We start from the raw sequence: 18443 nt of genomic DNA on the forward strand, positions 1-18443 counted from the left end.
GCACATTTGAAATGACTAACAGCTAAGAAAATGAGAAATGCTGAACTTCTCTTATTACATCATGAAAAGTATATAAAATAATGTCAAAATAAGTAAAATCAAAATGATTAAAAGTCTAAACTAAAGAAAATGTGATAATGTTAAGTTCTGCCAACTGTAAAACTGACCATTGACTTCTTGTGGGGGGTTAAATACTAAGGTAAAATGCAAACAGTAATGTGTCAAAGAATTAACATATAATATGAGGTACTGAAACAAAGTTTTAATGCCTATAACACTCACTACCTTTCCCTACATTTGCTGCTGGCAGTTTCTACCCATAATATGTTATTCCTACCAAAAACAAAACTATACTTACTTTAGGATCTGCTCTGGTACAGGTTTATCATTGTAACATCTTGGCAGGTTCAACACAGGCTTAACTGTAAAGCATTGTATATCTATGCAACTTTAGTCAAGGCACAAAATCCAGCACATGACGAGCAACACACAAAAATGCCCTACTTTGGTAAAACTGCACAGGCAGATCTTTTAGGAAAAAATGCTAATAAATACTGAAAATATTCATGCTTAATTTGTAATGCTCTGAATCCTCCCAGCAAGCCCCACTTCTCAAAGATGAAATGCAATAATGAGCTTTTGTCAATGTGAACAACCTCAGGTATTCATCGATGCTTCCATGAAGTATTCTTCAGTTTAGTTATTTAACTTGCTGTGCATTCCATGCAGGGCTTGCTGCAGCATGTTCCAAGTCCAGCATCACAAATTCCAAATACTAACTGGCTAAAGTTATGCACAACCTGAAACTGTCTTACATTTCCCTAAGGGTATTCCTAAAAAGAATGGTGACAGTTCTGAACAGTAACAGCACCTGCCAGTAGTAACCCAAAGCTTATGTGCAGGTCTCTGAAGAAGACATGTTTTCTCACCTCAAGTGTTCTTTTAAAGTAGACCACAGCTGCACTGTAGTTCCACCTACTCTATTATTCTAATGCATGTAAACTGGCTACTCCAACACTGAAATTTACTTATGGTGGTGTGGAACTCTGGTCCGGCTAATGTTCTATGCAGAATCTTATTCTTCCCAGAGTCCCTCAAATATCATACAATTTCATGGTGATGAGAAAACAAACCATGAAGAGAAATACAGAAGTACAGGTCCCTACATTAAACTATACAAATCAAAATTTAACCTTATTTGTAATTGGACAAAATTAATTATATAGAGCTAAAAAGTTCCTGTGGTATAGAGTATGTTGAGAGTTAAGCAAGTCAACTGACAAGACAGTAAGTTATGTTAAGTAGCTATTTCAGTCTGTCAGTGGAAAAAAGTGCAAAACATTACTGCAACAATGCATTAAAAAAGCTAAGTCAGAGAGAATGCAGCCTCCAACAAAAGTTATAAAGAAAGTCACAGATATTAAGAGCAGACTAAACACCAGAGAAAGAACTTAAGAGTTGAATTATTTACTGTTTAGCCCACTTCTGAAGATCTGTTAGTCATTGATGATTACAATAGCTATACAATAAATAAGTCCGTCACCTCAATTGCAAGTGCTGCAATCCAAGCCAAGAATAAAGTACTTGCTCATATGCAAAATCAGATAGTAACAACTGACAACAGTCTGCCGGTCAACAACAGCAATTCAGTGACTGCCAAATGCAAGGATTTTAAAAACAGAAACAGAATCTCCCCATGGCCACAAGCAAATTATTTGAATGTTTATATTCATCAGAAGGAAAGCAACAAGAACAGCAATTAAACAGATACCATAGAATTGTATATCAATATGTTCTTAAAAAGATTACAGAAAGTACAGTTGTACACTTATCATAAATGTAGATGTTCGAGTGTATTCACTGTTGCAGTCATCACACTTTGGTTATCCTGCCAGTGGTAGCTCTCAGTCGGCCCAAATACCAGAGGCGTAGTACTACTGCATCTGTTGCTGTCGCTCCAGGACTGACGTCAGGTCAGGGAGCCGACGCCATTATATCAGTTTTTCTTGTCTCAAATGTCAGGAGCCCCCAAATAGGGAGCTAAGTTATGGTGGAGTAACACCACCAGTAGAAAGTAAATACCAATAGCCTTGTAAAGAGTGAGGAAGAGAGACAGAAAAAGAGAGACAAGGGGATTTGGGGTTGGAGGGTGGGAAACCATGACTGCAACAGTGAATACACTCAAACATCTACATTTATGGTAAGTGTACACAACTGTACTATGTTGTTCGTGTTTCACTGTTGCAGTCGTCACACTTGGGTAGATTCCTAAAGCTGAAGAATGGGTGGAGGCAGTCAAGAAGAGTTGGGGCTAGCTAGTATGCCCTGCAGGACTGCGGTTGCAAAGCCTGCCCTGGTTTTGGAAAAGATAGGCAGATGGTAATGCTTGGTGAAGGTATGAACAGAACTCCATGTTGCAGCTTCCAGGATTGTCCCTGGTAAGATCCCTCTGAGAAAGGCTGTAGAGGCTGAAGTTGCCCTAGTGGAATGTGCTCTGACCTCCAGTGTGGGTGGTTTTCTCTGGTGTTTATAACAGAAACGGATACAGTGTGCTATCTATTTGGAGATGGTTTGTGCAAAGCTGACTAGTAACTGGTCAGATTTCCTAAAGGGCTTAGTCCTAATCCAGGTAGAATCTTAGCTGTCTGTGCACATCTAAAGAGTGCAGGATCCTTTCCCCCTTATTTTGAGGTTTAGGGAAAAAGGTGGGCAAATTAATAGATTGGTTGAGAGCCACACTGGACACCACTTTAGGCACGGAAGTAGGGTTAGTCCTGAGGGAGACTCTGTCAGCGTGAAAAATAATGAAGGGTTCCACAACCATAAGTGCTTGTAGCTCAGACACTCTTTTAGCTGAAGTGATGGTGAAAAGCAAGGCTGTTTTCCAAAAGAGGAATTTTAACTCTGCTGAAGCTGCAGGCTCAAAGGGGGACAAGCATGAGCTTTTCCAACATAAAGTTAAGGTCACAAGAAGGGGTAGGGGCTTTTCTTAGTGGCCTTAAGTTGTTAGCCCCTCTCAGGAGCTGCTTGATGAGTGGGTGTGAGAAGAGAGGTGGCTCGGTGCTGTAATGTGCAGAGATGGCCGAGGCATGGATTTTAATGGAAGAGAAGGATAATCTGCTAGGTAATTCAGGATGACAGATAAGGATAGCTGTGCTGGGTCAGCTCCTTTAGTCAGGATCCAGGAACAATACCTTTTCCACTTGTCAGCATATGATTTCTTAGTACTGGGTTATCTGGCTTCATGTACAACATCCAGGACCTGCTTGCTTAGGCTGGCCAGTAGAGGAGAAGTCAAGGAATAAGCCAGGCTGCCAGGTTCAGGGTCTGCAATTGTGGATGCAAGAACTCTCCCTCCTGCTGAGTCAAGAGAGTTGGAATCTGGGGGAGGGGCAAAGGAGGCAACAGAGACAGACTGTGCTGTAGTGGGTACCAGTGCTGGTGTGGCCAGTCTGGGGCAATCAGGATTGCCCTTGGTCTCTCCTCCCTTATTCTGAGTAATACTCTTGTAAGAAGAGGTGAGGGGATACGTAAATTGAGAGGTTTGTTCAGTGGAAGGACAGGGCATCCACTTTCTAGGCCTTGCAGTGAGGTTCCCTGGTGCAGAATCTGCTGAGCTGGTGATTGTAGGGTGAGACAAATAGGTCCAACTTTGGGGTACCCCATTTCTGGGTCACAAGGCTGAATGTGTTTTGGTTTAATTGCCACTTGAGTCTAGGAGATTTCTGCTTAAGTTGTCTTCCAGAGAGAGTTTTGGTTGCCTGGCAGGAATTGTGCTTGCAGGTGAATATGCATGGCTGAGGCCATGTTCCAAAGGGTCATGGCTAGCCTGCAGAGTGGGTAAGAGTGGGTTCCCCCCTGCTTGTTGATGTACCACATCACTGTGGTGCTGTCGGCTTTGATTAGTAGAGGCCTTGGAGAGAGTAGGGATCTGACAGCTGTCAGAGCGTGCTGAACAGCTAGCATCTCTTTTTGGTTGATGTGCAGATGAATTTGATTTGGGCTCCAGTGGCCCTGAATGCACTTGCCATCCAGATGTGCACCCCAGGCACAGTCTGATGCATCTGTGGTTAGGGTCTGGCGGTATGGGGTTGTGTAAAGCAAAGTCCCTTGACGTGGCTGTCCACCAAATAAACTCTTTCCTTAGACAAGGTATCATATATGTATGATAGTTTCCAGGTCCTGAGAATGTTGACACCAAAGACTTTTTAAGTACCACTGAAGTTTCCTCATATGCAGTCTGGCATATGGAATTAGTAGAATGCAGAAGGCCATGAACCCTAGAGTTTGCAGGATTTTCCTTGCGGATAACTGGGTTCTGGTGGCCAACTGAGAGAAGTAGACTGTCAGATAGGCTTGCTTTTCTAGAGTAAGGAATGCCATCTGGGCTGCTGTGTCCAAGCTTGCTCCGTGGAATACAATTTTTTGACTGCGGATTAGTTTGGATTTCTTTTCATTGATAGTGTACTTCAGTGAGGTTAGAAGATCCTTCACAACTGTCAGGTGAGCAACAGCTTTTCCAGACTGTCTGCCTGAATCAGGCAGTCATCCATGTAGGGGTAAATTTGGATATTTCTTTGCCTGCAAAAGGCAATGGCTGGAGCCAGACATTTTGTGAATACTCTGGGAGCAGTGGATAAGCCAAAGGGAAGTGCAAAGAACGGATAACGCATAGATCCTGCCATGAAACTTAGATATTTCCTGCAAGAGTCCCTGATTGGGATATGCAGACAGGCTTCCTTTAGGTCTAGGGTGGCTAACCAGGCATCTCTGGACAGCATAGGGAAAAGTTGCTGTAGGATGAGCATTCTGAATTTTGGTACCACCAGGAAGGTGTTTAAAATGGACAGATCTAAGATTGGGCACCAGGTGCCCTCTTTTCTGGGTATCAGGAAAAGTCTGGAATAAAAACTTTGGCCTATCTCTCCTGCAGGAACAGGCTGAATTGCCCTTATGAAGAGGAGGGGGGCTGAACTTGGTTTTGTGCCTCTTCCCACTGGTTTGGAGGAAGATCTGAGAACTCTTTTGGGGTTGGCAGCGTGTGGAAATAAAATGTGTAACCCTGGGATACTATGTTGAGGGTCCATCGATCGTTGGTGATGGAGGCCCAGTTTTTTGCATGGTAGGCACGTTTTTCTCCTAGGGGCACTAGCAAATGGGCAGAGGTGAGAGGAGTTGTTGAGAAGTCATTGTGAATTCTTTCCATAAAGGGGTGGCTTAGCACTCCCTGTTCTAGAAGTGGAGGTACTCCATTACTTAGATCTCTGCATACCCTGAGACTGTTGTCTGGGGGAGTCTGCTTCCCCTAGGTCTAGTCTGAGGTGGCCTAGAGGGGGCTGGATATGACCAATGTTTTGAGGGGCAATGCTTACCGAATCTTGGAGGCTGTACTTGCAAAAAAATCTTTGACTGTCTGCATAGACTTAGGTTTTTCTTCCATCTTTTTTTAAAACCTCTTCTGCTTTGTTGCCAAACAGATTGTCTTTGTTCAGTAGTGCGCACAATAATTTTGATTTCACAAGGTCAACAAGGTCTGTTCCTTAAGCCAAGCATGCCTTCTAAGTACAGAACCTGTGACTGCTACCCTGCAAGATGCTTCTAAGGCATCAAACCCACACTGCAAGGTATGCTTGCTGACTTGGCTTGCAGAATGCATAAGCTCCTGTAATTCTTTATTTTCTGCACAGTCAGGGAAGGAAGATAATTTCTGCTTAATAAGTTCCATAGTATGTTGCTGGTATTTCAGCATGTGGAACTGACAATTTAATGCTCTAATGGCAAAAGTTGCAGCGGTGTATACCTTTTTACCCCATATGTCTAAAGCTCGGGAATCCCTGTCCAAGGGGGTGGGATTCTTAGCTGTAGTTGCTTTTACTACTTTGGGTCCTTGGGAGATGACCTCTGGGTCAGCAGTAGGATTCTTGAAAAGAAATTTGTGAGTCAGGGACTCTGTACTACCTGTCCGGTTTATTGGGAGCAGGAGGTAGAGTATCAGGAGTTAGACTTGAATCCATAAAAACATCATCCATAACATCCAGGACAGGGGGGGAAAAGCTAAGGGTCTGTGCTGCAGTAAATATAAAAATTCCCTGAGTCTCTTTTTGGACAGAGGATAATCCTGGCATTCCCAATGGAAATGCTCTCTCAAGGTTTGTAGGGTTTCACCAAAAGAAAAATCCTCTAGAGGATAGGCAGAGGGAATGGATTCCTCTGCATCTGAATCCTCATAAGCAGACAAGGGCATGTCTTCATAATCAGAAACTACAGAGTCGTTGGTCTCTTGGTCAGATAAAGCTGTTGGGGACAAGTCTCGTCTTTTTAGCAGGGGAAGGTTGGCTTCCCCCAATCAGCATGATAATGTCTTCCGCCATTTTAAGCATCTGATATTGTGGCAAGGAAGCAGGCGCTTGAGTTTGGGTCATTGGTTTTTTAGGTGTAGCTCATACTCTGGGCCTTAGAAACTCGGTAGTTTTAGAAAGAAGTGAAAACGCGAAAGAAGTTGTCAGTTTGTGTCGAATATCGGTAGTGCGAAGAACTTCCTCAGAAGCCGGTGCCTGCACTGCAGCTCCGGACCCATCCAAGGTAGAGACATCCACAGGTTCTGTAGTCAATGAAGAGTCTTGCAGCATTTCGGACTCCGAACGGGTCACGGTAGCAGCCTGCGAATTCACTGAAGCAGGCATCAGGGGCTGCGAAAGCGCCTCACTGAGTTCCAGCAAACTGGCGACTAGCTTAACGGAAGCATCGTCAGCAATTGTGGACCTGTGTGGTCTGTCTCTGTCTTTATCCTTACGTTTTTTCTGAAGATTGGTAGTCGGATGACTTACCGAAGCCATTTTGGAATACGGAGATCAAGAGCAAAGTAGTTAGCTACAATAAGGGCCCGACGACGTATATTTCAGGCATTGAACAAAGCACAAAACTGGCAGCAAGGACGTCGTGGTCTGGGCCTAAACAGGTGATGCAGTAAGAATGGAAATCTCGGTGTGGTATTTGCTTAGAGCAAGAAAAAAGGATCCCCAACGGGGTACTTAGCTTTAGAAGACTTCAACTTCAATTTTGGAATTGAAAACCCAGGTAGTGGCTGACTGGCACTCGTGCAAACTGTTTCTGCTTCGGGCTCCTTGGCAAGAAAGACTGATGTAATGGCATCGGCTGCCTGTTTTTATACCACTGACAACCTGATGTCAGTCCTGGAGCAACAACAACCGACGGCAGAAATACTAAGCCTCTGGTATTCAGGCCGACTGAGGACTACCCCTTGCAGCATAACCCAAGTGTGATGACTGCAACAGTGAAACACGAAGAACATCCACAGGATATTCACCTAAAGAACAGTGTTGAACAGCACTGACCCAAAGCTCTTGGTTCTCTGTTTCAGCTACTAGATGGGAGCCTTCTGTGTGTAATCTGTCTGTCCTCCACAGGTCCAAACACATGTAAGTTAAGCAAACCCAGCCATCTTCTAAGCATCCCATATACGAAACATCTTGTGATAGACTGGTATCAGATACAGGATGACATCTCTGTCTTAACACTGATAGTTGAGACAGGCTCTCTGTCTCCCCACACCATGAACAGGTGTCAAATAGTGAAAGAATAAGCTTAAAAAAAAGAGAGACTTCTTTCACCAAAATCAACTGCAATGACCACCATGCTAACTTATGACATCAGAAATAATTCAAAAAAGGAGAATAAAGAGAACACTAGATCCTGCATGCAACTCATTTTGAAAGAAATAATAAATAAAAATGTGAGATCTAGCAAGCACACTCCCATTTTTAAGTGGGCTTTACTATACATTTTTGGATAACAAAGGCTATAATAGTCACATAAAAATTAGTATGGCTGAAAAGCAAGCCTATGATCACTGGTTTCCAAGGATTCTACATTCTAAACTCTCAGCTTAGTATCCAGCAATCTTATTTTACTAACAGTAATGAACCTCGCCTTATACCATTTCTGACTCTGACATCTCTTTATGATCTTTAAATGCAATAAGCTTGGCTTATTAACTTCCCAGGAGGGAATAATTATTTCTTTACTGTCACCATCCCTTCCTGCTTCTCAACCAGATCATTCTGGCACTCCAAGGTTAAAATTAGTAAACACATTTTTGAAAAAGTCAAGAACATGATATTAGTTTATTGAAGCTGTAGCAAGCCATGCCAGTATAATTTCAAATGACACAAAAACATCAGATCTGTGTAATTACCATTATAACCTTCAATAATTAGCTAGCCATAAGTTTTTTTTTAGCTGAGTAATAAAATACTCAAAATAATGACATACACTCAAACATGAATTCTTGTACATGTAAATTCAAGCAAAAACTGGCAAAATGGCCATTTTAACACCTTGATAAAATCACTTAAGAAATCGGCAAACATACATTAACAGAAAAAAAAATTTCAAAATGTTTCCATTTAAATACAAAATGCATCACATACATTTTCTTTGCCACTATCAGGTCAAAATTTAAAAAAAAAATGCTGAATTCCTGCTTTCCCCTTAAACCTCACTCCTCTTCCTGAACATCATTATGCATAAATTGTTCCCACAATTTCCATTTACTTCAATGTAATTTGCTCCTACCCTTTTCTAAAGGTCCCTCTTCCAGTTCCTTTACCTCTTTTATAATATACAACACATCTAATACAGTTGGTATAGACTTTGACTTCCTTTTTCTAGTCGCTGCTTTTTTGTCAGGCAACAAAATTAATCTTACTACGGTCTTAATGTCTAGGCAATCCTGACCCTGCATCCCAGCTCAAAATACTAATTTCCTTACTTACTGTCATTGCTCGCTCAATATTTCTGCTAGAGTATCCTGTAGGGAAATTATAAAATCTGCCAACTCATTACACTCCCAAAACATATGTTCCCAGTTACCTCTTCTGGATCACACCTCCAACATTTGCTACCTACCTGAGGAAAAGTTCTTTGAAGTCTGCTTGGGATGTAAAAATACTTAAGCAAACACTTCCAAAGCAAAGATCCTAAACCTTCCGGACTTGACTGCACACTCGGTAGCCATACATATACCTTCCCATTGTTTTCTTTTACATTTTCTTTTCTCAATCTCTTCCCAATCTTTTCTAACCTCCTCTGACTGATTCTTATAGGTATCGTGCCATAATTTATATGTTGTACTAATTATCCCTTTCTAACAGCTACTTCTGTGCTAGATTCAACTAAAACCCCTAACACAGCAGGTCTTTCACTTAAAATCCCCCTATCACTTTTTCTTTGCTGGTACTCTGAGATCAAACCCTGGAAGGGAAGGCAGTCTGTAGCCTGCAATCCAAATGTCTTCTTGGCCTCACTGCACTCTTACCTTTCCTGCTTGACTTATTTGCTTCCAATTTTTTGGTTCCTCTGCCAGGTTTCCCAAGTAAATTCTAGCCTTCTCTTGACTATTTTCTGTACTCCTACTTGCAGTCTTCTCTACTGGCAAAACCTAATTTCCCCATTCTCCTACTGGCTTAGTTTTAGGACACTATCTTCTACTTTATAAATATAATATTCTGTATGGCTGCTATTCTCCTTAAGGATCTGCATCCAAAATCCCACTCTCTCTATTTCTTGAACTTCCCCCTTACTTCAACATCTTTTTCCACTCTGAATTATAACCTTCTGCTTGTATTATGTTTATTAAGCTTTAACTGTGTAAGTCTAAAATATCGCTTCAAATCAGGAAAATGGAAACAACCTTGTTCTACTAGAAGTATCAACTTATCCCAACTAAGTCTTGTCCTCTTTCCCTCCCAGATAATTTCCTTAAATGTTTTATTAATTATTGGCCACAACTTCTTCTTGGGCTGATTAACCCACCTGACCTGTACACAGGACTAAAGAGACTAGTCTTCAGTGTCCAGTTTTTCGATTTTTTTATTATCTTTTGATTGGTTTCTTCCCACATATCTTTAGCTGCCACAACAGAAGCCTTTTTAATCCATACTCCTAAATACTTAATTTTATCGTGTCCCAATAAATATGGGCATTTCTGAATCAATTTGTGAGTGGGTACATCATTTATGGATACAGCCTTTGTTTTACCTTCGTTCATTTTATATTCTTAAAAGACTTAAAACTGCCTCAAAATGTTCCACAACAATCAGATGTCCCTTTCTTAATTTACCAGGTACAAAACAATATAATTTACAAATAAAGCCAACTTTTCCTTATTACTACACCAATTATATCCTCGTATTACTGCCAATGGCTCTAAATATAAAGCAAATAAAGAGGAAGGAGGACAATCCTGCCTGGTTCCTATGGTTAAACATTGCTTATCTTCTGAGAGAATTACTCCACTCTCATCTCCCATCCTTCATACATTCTTGTAAATAACCAAGAATCAGGGAATGCAAATGCCTCTAATGCCCCACTCATAAAATCCCAGCTTACTCTATCAAATGGTTTATCTGCATCAAGACCCACCAACAACACTGGCATTTTCCTAAATTTTGCTTACCATTGTATCATTATTGTTCTATTACTGTTGTGAAATGTTTGCTTCCCCTCCACAAAACCAAACTGATCCAGATCAATTTTGGCAAAGCTTTTGCCATTCTTTTAGCTATTATAGATATAAACACTTCATAATTGTGGATTAAAATTGAAATGGGTTTCTATGAAGCTGGATCCGAGTACATCTGATTTATTTTTCCTCTAAATTACTGGGGCCATCTCTTGAACCAATGCTGAAGCTTGAACTGCTTTTTGCTGAACAGTTGCAAAATTCCACCCAAACAGTACTTTCTCTCCACCTTTTGTGGTTTACATGCTTTCAGATCTTCCAAATTTCATTTGTGCTGTCATCCTGCCACAGTATTTACTAGCCAGCAACTGAAATTTACCAAAAAACATTTTCAATAGCACTCCTTTTTCTCAGTTGCAGTTTCCACATTAGGAGAGCTGAAGTTATGCTCTCGACCAGTGTGCAGCCATCTTGGAAGTCCAAAATGATACCCATCTTAAGAAAAATGCTGTGTTCTAAGTGGTCCTACATATATCCTCCTATCTAAAACGGTAATTGAAATGACTATTTCTAACTTGCAAAAAAACTATACAAACATGAGATCACGGTGTCCTTGTAAAGTAGGCTCTCACTTTTTTTACTCTCCCAATGACCATTTAAGAGTTTCTACCTGAAATGCTCTCAGTCTTACTCAGAGTTTATCAACACACACACAAGAGTTTAACAGAACGTGAAGCACAATTCTTCAGTGACAAGGGCTACAACAGCTGTTGATAATTCAGCAAGGTATCCTGGTATGACTCAACATTGGCAGATAATAAGTTAGCACTGAATACTTTGAGGCACACCTCTCTTCTGCTTTTGGTCTAGTTCCTCTGACACACTAACTTCCTACTGGGTCAACATTTCACTTGTGTGTCTTGCTTACAACATTCTAATCCACACTAAAGACATTTGATTCTTGACAAGAAGTAACTGTTTATGAAATACCAGCCCTATACAAACATATGTGTGAGTGCTTGTGCAATGTCATCTTTCCCACATCTCTAATGAAACACACTTACATGTGCCTTAGTTTTTTAACACATTTTACACAGATAATTTCATAATCTGCAGGGGCAATGAAATATAATAAAAGCGCTAGATGAAATGGATTACGATAGAGTTTTACATCTAAAATAAGTAAAATAATGGGCTTCCTTGCCTAATATTTTAATACAGATGAAACCAGAAAAACTCCAATAAGCATGTTACACTTTAACAAAGTTTTCGAACAAATACTTCAAGGGGAACCAGAGATACCCTTCACTTTGAAAAGTCAAAATAACTCTTCCAAATGTTTTGGTTGCTTCAAGAACCAATGTGAAAATCAGTCCATCATATTCATATCTGAAAAACAAAAATGAAGCAAAAAATGTCACCAAGCACCAGTTTATTCCAAATGTTGAGCACTTTTGTAAGATCAATGTCAAGCTTCTTCAGAACACAGTTTAAAAACACAATTAAGCTTAAATTTAGGCTTAAATGATTCCATTACTATAAATAGTATTTTAAAATTAAAAGCTGAATTTGTGTTTTCCTAAGGGCTTGTAAATATGGGGGTATTTGTAAGTAGGAATTTTGATGTCAGATTTCAAAAACAGGCAAGGTTTTTATGTGTGCAGGTGCTTATACGTGTATAACTTTATATTAGATTTATGTATTGTTTTAAGGATTAATTGAGGGGTGGAATTTTTAGTCATGTGACAATTGCTGTATTTAAGCTTAATTGTGATTTTAAACTGTGTTCTGAAAAAGTTTGACATTGTTCTTACAAAAGCGCTCAACATTTGGAATAAACTGGTGCTTGGTGAGGTTTTCTGTTTTTTTTTTTTTGTTTTTCTAAGTTTTAGTTTTTGTTCGTATTCATATTTGAGGAACAGCAAATTCATAGTTAATACCTGTCAAATTAACACTTGGATATGTTACTTCTTTTTCCATGTAAATGTCTGACTGAAAAAGTGAAATTAAACAGTGCATAATGTGTTTAATCTGGTTAGCTAACACAAACGAATAATTCCTAATCAATACATTGCCTCTAGGAGATCTTGTTACCGTTGCTATGACACCCCTACCCCAAGTACAAAATGGGAAAAAGATGGGTGATACTAATGCTGACTTATTAATGCATCCAGGCAAAAGGTATTAATGAATTAAGCTTTTCTGTATTTAGTTAGTGGATCAGAACATCTGTGGATGTGGAAAGCCTACAGTAAATCATGTAATACTTCTGTGAGTCTTAATGTGTCACTTAAGGAAGACCAAGGTTTTCTATAATCAATGTTTCAGAACATGAGAGTTGTCAGTTTAGCTTTAATAAGACTCAGAAAGAAAAAAAATGAGAAATTTCGCTTTTTCCCACCTTCTATCTTTACTACGAACTGTGTGACCTAATAGTTGGAATAAAATTAAAAAGGGAGTGCAGTGATTTAGTCTTATGGGAAAAATGTTTATGGGTGTTGTACAATGAGGGGACTATTGTTATTTAGATATGCCATCTTTTGAAGATTTCTTTTTTGTTAGTAGTTAACTTTGCATATATTAAATGACATGCTTAATCAATGAATCATTTTGGAATAAATGATCTTATTAAAACTGGTTATTCCATTTAACTGTATAACAATTAAAGAACAGTAGTAAAATAAGTCTCTGCATATAAATTAATTTCTTCTCAGCTGAGATAAAGATTACTACACAGATCTTGACAAATACTGTTGAAAGTTTCTAGTACATCCTTAGCAGTTAGAATTTTCCAAGTTTAAACAGGATATGTTACTGGAAGATTTATGAGCTAAACAATTTTTGCTAAGGACTTTGATGGAACTTGTGCCATTTCAGTGGATTCCTCTGTAGGTTTTGCCTCAGACCAAAATAACTGCAACTTCAAATTAGTGCTCAATTCCACTTGAAGATTTCTTTACTTATTAATAAACATTCTCTTCATTGTTACAAAACCACAAATCTAAGTTGTTTACTGTATCAATTAAATATTTTCTTTTGGAGTTTTTAAACGTAAAAAGCTTTGCTTCTTAACTGTCTTCAAGAAATGCTCTGAAAGCTGCCTAATGAGCAGGTCTATATCATATGTTCGAAGTTTTATAACTTCGAACATTAAAATATCGAATTTCAATGTTCGAAGTTATAAAACTTCGAACATATTAAAAAAAAAAAACTAACAGCTGTAGGCAGGGGGGCAAGTCCCCCTGCACCCCCCACTCTTTAAATATACCAACTCCGAGACTGCATTACAGTGCATTAAGGGAAATCTTCCCTTTACCACACTACAGTGCAGTCTCGGAGTTGGTATATTTAAAGAGAGGGGGGGTGCAGGGTGGCTTTCCCGCCCTATCTACACTAGTCAGGTAAGTTCTGTTTTTTTTTTTTTTTTTTTTTTTTTTTTTTTTAATTACATGTTCAATGTTTAAAACTTCGAACATTTAAATTTGATTATTTAATATCTGACTTTTTCAAACTTCGAACATATAATATAGACCCTAATGAACATCTAGTTTAAAAGAGTAGTCTATACAATTTGAAAGCAATTGTTCTAGATGATGGTTAACATTATATGTAGAACAGCCACTATACAAGGATATCATATACCAAGCATTTTCATGGTCTTAATGAATCTATTTAAATCTGATATAAATTGCAGTCCCAGAAATATTTTGCCTCAGTGTATACTCCTACCACCAAAATGTAGAATAGATTAGGAAAAATAATCTGCTCTAGACCACAGTTTATGGAGTGATGAAAAAAGTGAAACACGCCTGAAAGGTTTATCGATATGAAAATTCCCACTGTATATAATATTTCTACTGAGGCACTAATTACAAATATCTACACTTGGAAGATCTAGCTGATGTTAATGAAAGCATTCCAGTCCCTCGGTAAAAACTATAATGTCTGAAGGTAATACAGCAGCCCACTGGCTCATAAGCAGATATGCCTAGTTTACTATTAAAAGAATTTTAAATATATCTACCCATACTTTATTCTTTTACCTCCTTGCTACAACTATAAGCTTAATCCATATTTTAAATATGCCTGGCCATAGTTCTAACACACAGCTCTAACACAATGCAAGTTTTTCATACAAAGACTATCTGGGCTTTCAAAAAATATAAAGTAAAAAACAATTTACTCTTAAAAAGGATTTGTATGCCACATATTTTTCATTCAAAAGCATGACTAACTAAAAAGGAGAACTGTAAATAAACCAGTAATACAAAGGTAAAATAACTAATGCTGCATTTAAGAGTTATGACAGATAAAAGAAAAAGCCACACAAACAATATAAGTAACCATAATGAACCCTCCCAAGTCCTAACCACAAAAATTTCTGTGGAGTTCAGACTACGAATTATGAATTTAAATAACTAAAGCTTTGTTTTGATGGTTTGAATCGCCATCAAATCCCGGATAGTCTTTTTTTTTTTTTACTGCAGCTGACTGCTCATTACAGCAAAAGTAAACCAGGCCTTACCTGTTTCAGTTAAAGCTGATACATCATTTAGGGCAAACACAGTTAAATTCTGCACTCAAATGAATAATTTTCATGGAAATACCAAGCAATTTTTTTCAAGGAGATCTGACAACTCCTGGTTAGCTTTTAACCAGAGTCTGTTCATCAGTAGTACTGAACAGTATGTCAAGCTCCTGATATTTAGATTTTAACCAGAGATGACAAAAGATGCTGTCAATTCATCAGCAACATTATTGAAAGTCAAGCCTTATTGCATTACTGTCATTAACTGCTGATGAATTGACAGTAATGCAATAAGGCTTGACTTTCAGCAACATTATTGAAAGTCAAGCCTTATTGCATTACTGTCATTAACTGCTCAGAGAGATATATAATAAAGACAGCTGACTTTCAAAAAAGTTTAAAAGTAACAGGTTTGGTCATGCTTTTAAAGTGGGCAAAATTCTAATGCAACCGTTAATGATGATGATGTCAAAGTTAAAAGGCGTCCAAAGCAGAGTGGAAAAGAAAAGTACAGTTTTGTACCTACCATAAATGCAGATGTTCGAGTGTCTTCACTGCTGCAGTCATTACACTTGGGTTATCCTGCCGTCAGGCGGTCCCGCAGTTGGCCAGAGTTCCAAAGTCTTGGTCCGGTGTCGGTTGCTGTCGCTTCTTCCCTGACGTCAGTGCGCCAGGGGTATATAAGATGCAGCCGACGCCATTTTCTTCAGTTTTTCTTGCCCCAGATGTCAGGTGCCCCCAAATAGGTAGGCAATGCATATTGCTAATAAAGCATACATGAAAAATAAAACCAAAATGTTCAGCTACCAGCAAATACACCACATAGGTAGTATAGGGTAGAAAAGTGTAGGTAAGTCCTAGCTAAGAAAGAGGGGATGGAGGGAGGGTAACCTGGACTGCAGCAGTGAAGACACTCGAACATCTACATTTATGGTAGGTACAAAACTGTACTATGTTCATCGTGTTTCACTGCTGCAGTCATTACACTTGGGTTGAATCCCAAAGCTGAGTCAGGGTGGCTGGATCTAGAGAGGATTTGGTGTGGCTATGAGGCCCTGCAGCACTGCAGTGGCAAAGCCTGCTCTGGATCTGGAGTAAAGAGGCAAGTGGTAATGCTTGGTAAAGGTGTGCACTGAACTCCAAGTTGCAGCTTCCAAAATGTCCTTCATAGGTACTCCTCTAAGATAGGCAGTAGAAGTTGCAGTTGCCCTGGTAGAATGTGGTCTAATGTTAGATGGTACAGGCTTCCCATGCTGTGTGTAGCAGAACCAGATACAGTGTCCTATCCACTTTGAAATGGTCTGCTTTGAAATAGCCTTTCCCTGTGATCTTGCAGAATAGGATACAAACAATTGTTCAGTTTTCCTGAAAGCTTTTGTTTTGTCCAAGTAGAAGTGTAATTGTCTGTATATGTCCAAGGAATGTAGAATTCTCTCCCCTTTATTCTGGGGATTTGGATACAATGTTGGCAAGTGAATAGTTTGGTTAAGAGCCACACTGGATACCACCTTAGGCATAAATGAAGGGTTTGTTCTTAAGGAAACCCTGTCTTGGTGAAAAATGATGAAGGGCTCCACTGCCATTAGTGCCTGTAGTTCTGAGACTCTTCGTGCTGAGGTTATTGCCAGTAGCAGAGCAGTTTTCCATAATATATATTTTATTTCTGCTGTACTGGCTGGCTCAAAAGGAAGTAAAGTGAGTTTTTCCAAGACAAAGTTGAGGTCCCAAGTAGGTGATGGTGCTCTCCGGGGCAGTCTTATGTTTTTAGCCCCTCTGAGGTACTGTTTTAGCAACGGATGAGAGGAAAATAGGAGGATCTGTGTTGTAATGAGCCGAGATGGCAGAAACATGGATCTTAATGGATGAGAAGGATAGCCCTTTGTCCAGTATCTCAGTTAAATATTGTAGTATCTGAGGAATGTTAGGGACAAGAGGGTCAAGGCTTTGAACCTGGTTCCAGGCACAGAATCTCTTCCACTTTTCTGAATAAGATTTCCTGGTGCTAGGCCTCCTGGTCTCCTAAATGACATGCATAACAGCTTTAGAGAGAGGTGTTGCCTGTTTGGCTAATGAATCTGCCATGCAGCCAGGGATAAGGTTTTGAGCTGACTGTGCAGGATGTGATTGTTTTGTTGAGTCAGAAGGTGTGGAATTTGAGGCAAAATCCAAGGTGGGCCTTGAGCTAAGTTCTTTAAATTGGGTACCAATGTTGGTGTGGCCAGTCTGGAGCAATCAGAATCATCTGTGTTTTTTCTTGTCTGGCTTTTAGGAGAACCTTCGAAAGGAGAGGCAGAGGAGGGAAGGCATAAATGTTTAGGCCTTTCCAGCTGAACGAAAGAGCATCCACTTTCCATGCTTGTGTGTGATAAGTCCTTGTGCAGAATTTTTTTAGTTGGCAGTTCAGTGGGGAGGCAGAGAGAGCTATGTCCGGGCACCCCCATGTTTGCATTATCATGCTGAAAACTTGTGGATTTAATTTACACTCGTGAGGATTCACAATGTTACTGCTTAGTTCGTCTGCCAGAGTATTTTTCTTTCCTGGCAGGAATTGTGCTTGCAGATGAACTTGATAAGTTAGAGCTGTGTTCCACAAGGTCCTGGCTTGTCTGCATAGGGGGTAAGAATGAGTGCCCCCTTGCTTGTTTATGTACTACATTACTGTGGTGTTGTCTGCCTTTAAAAGTAATTGTCCTGGATGCAGAAGGTCCTTGAAAGCTGTTAGGGCATGTTGTATAGCCAACATCTCTTTTTGATTGATGTGTAGATGCAGTTGGTCTGTGGTCCATTTGCCCTGAATACATTTTCCTGCCATGTGTGCTCCCCAGGCGTAATCTGAAGCATCTGTTGTTAGAGTCTGCCTGGCTGTGGGTAGAGTGAAAGGCTGACCCTTGTTGAGGTGACATACCTGTGCCCACCATCGAAACTCCTGTTGCAGGCAGGGAATTAGTGGTATTTCAGTTTCCAAGCTGTGTGAGTGTTGAGTCCAAACACTTTTTAGGTACCATTGTAATTTTCTCATATGCAGTCTGGCATATGGAATTAGAAGTATTCAGGATGCCATGAATCCCAAGGCCTGCAGAATTTTTCTTGCAGGGAGTTGGGACTTTGCTGCCATCAATTGAAAATACTGAGTCAGTTGTCCTTGTTTGTCTGGAGTGAGATAAGCCATCTAGGCCATTGTATCTAAGCTGGCACCCAGGAATATTATCTCTTGTGAGGACACTAGTTTTGATTTCCTTTCGTTTACTGTGTACCCTAGGCAACTTAACTTTTTTACAAATGCCAGATGCTTTAGAAGAATGTCCTTGCTTTCTGCTTGAATCAGGCAGTCGTCCAGGTATGGATATATTTGAATTCCTTTTTGTCTGCAAAATGCAATTACTGGTGCCAGGCACTTTGTGAAGACCCTGGGCGCAGTAGATAAGCCAAAGG

The 18443-nt window shown here is 39.8% G+C and overlaps 1 protein-coding gene across 1 annotated transcript in view; it reads right to left on the minus strand.

The window, feature by feature from the left end:
* DOCK5 (dedicator of cytokinesis 5) overlaps positions 1–18443 on the minus strand; it is a gene marked incomplete in the record, with an annotated part of 3482443 nt that overhangs the window by 334609 nt on the left and 3129391 nt on the right. Inside the window, 1 exon segment of the mRNA XM_044083155.1 lies at positions 359–440. Within this exon segment, the coding sequence (XP_043939090.1) occupies positions 359–440 (82 nt within the window).

This window comes from Protopterus annectens, chromosome 9.part0 (assembly GCF_019279795.1).
Source record: "Protopterus annectens isolate FY-2018-M chromosome 9.part0, PAN1.0, whole genome shotgun sequence".
In the NCBI taxonomy this organism is placed as follows: Eukaryota; Metazoa; Chordata; order Ceratodontiformes; family Protopteridae; genus Protopterus; species Protopterus annectens.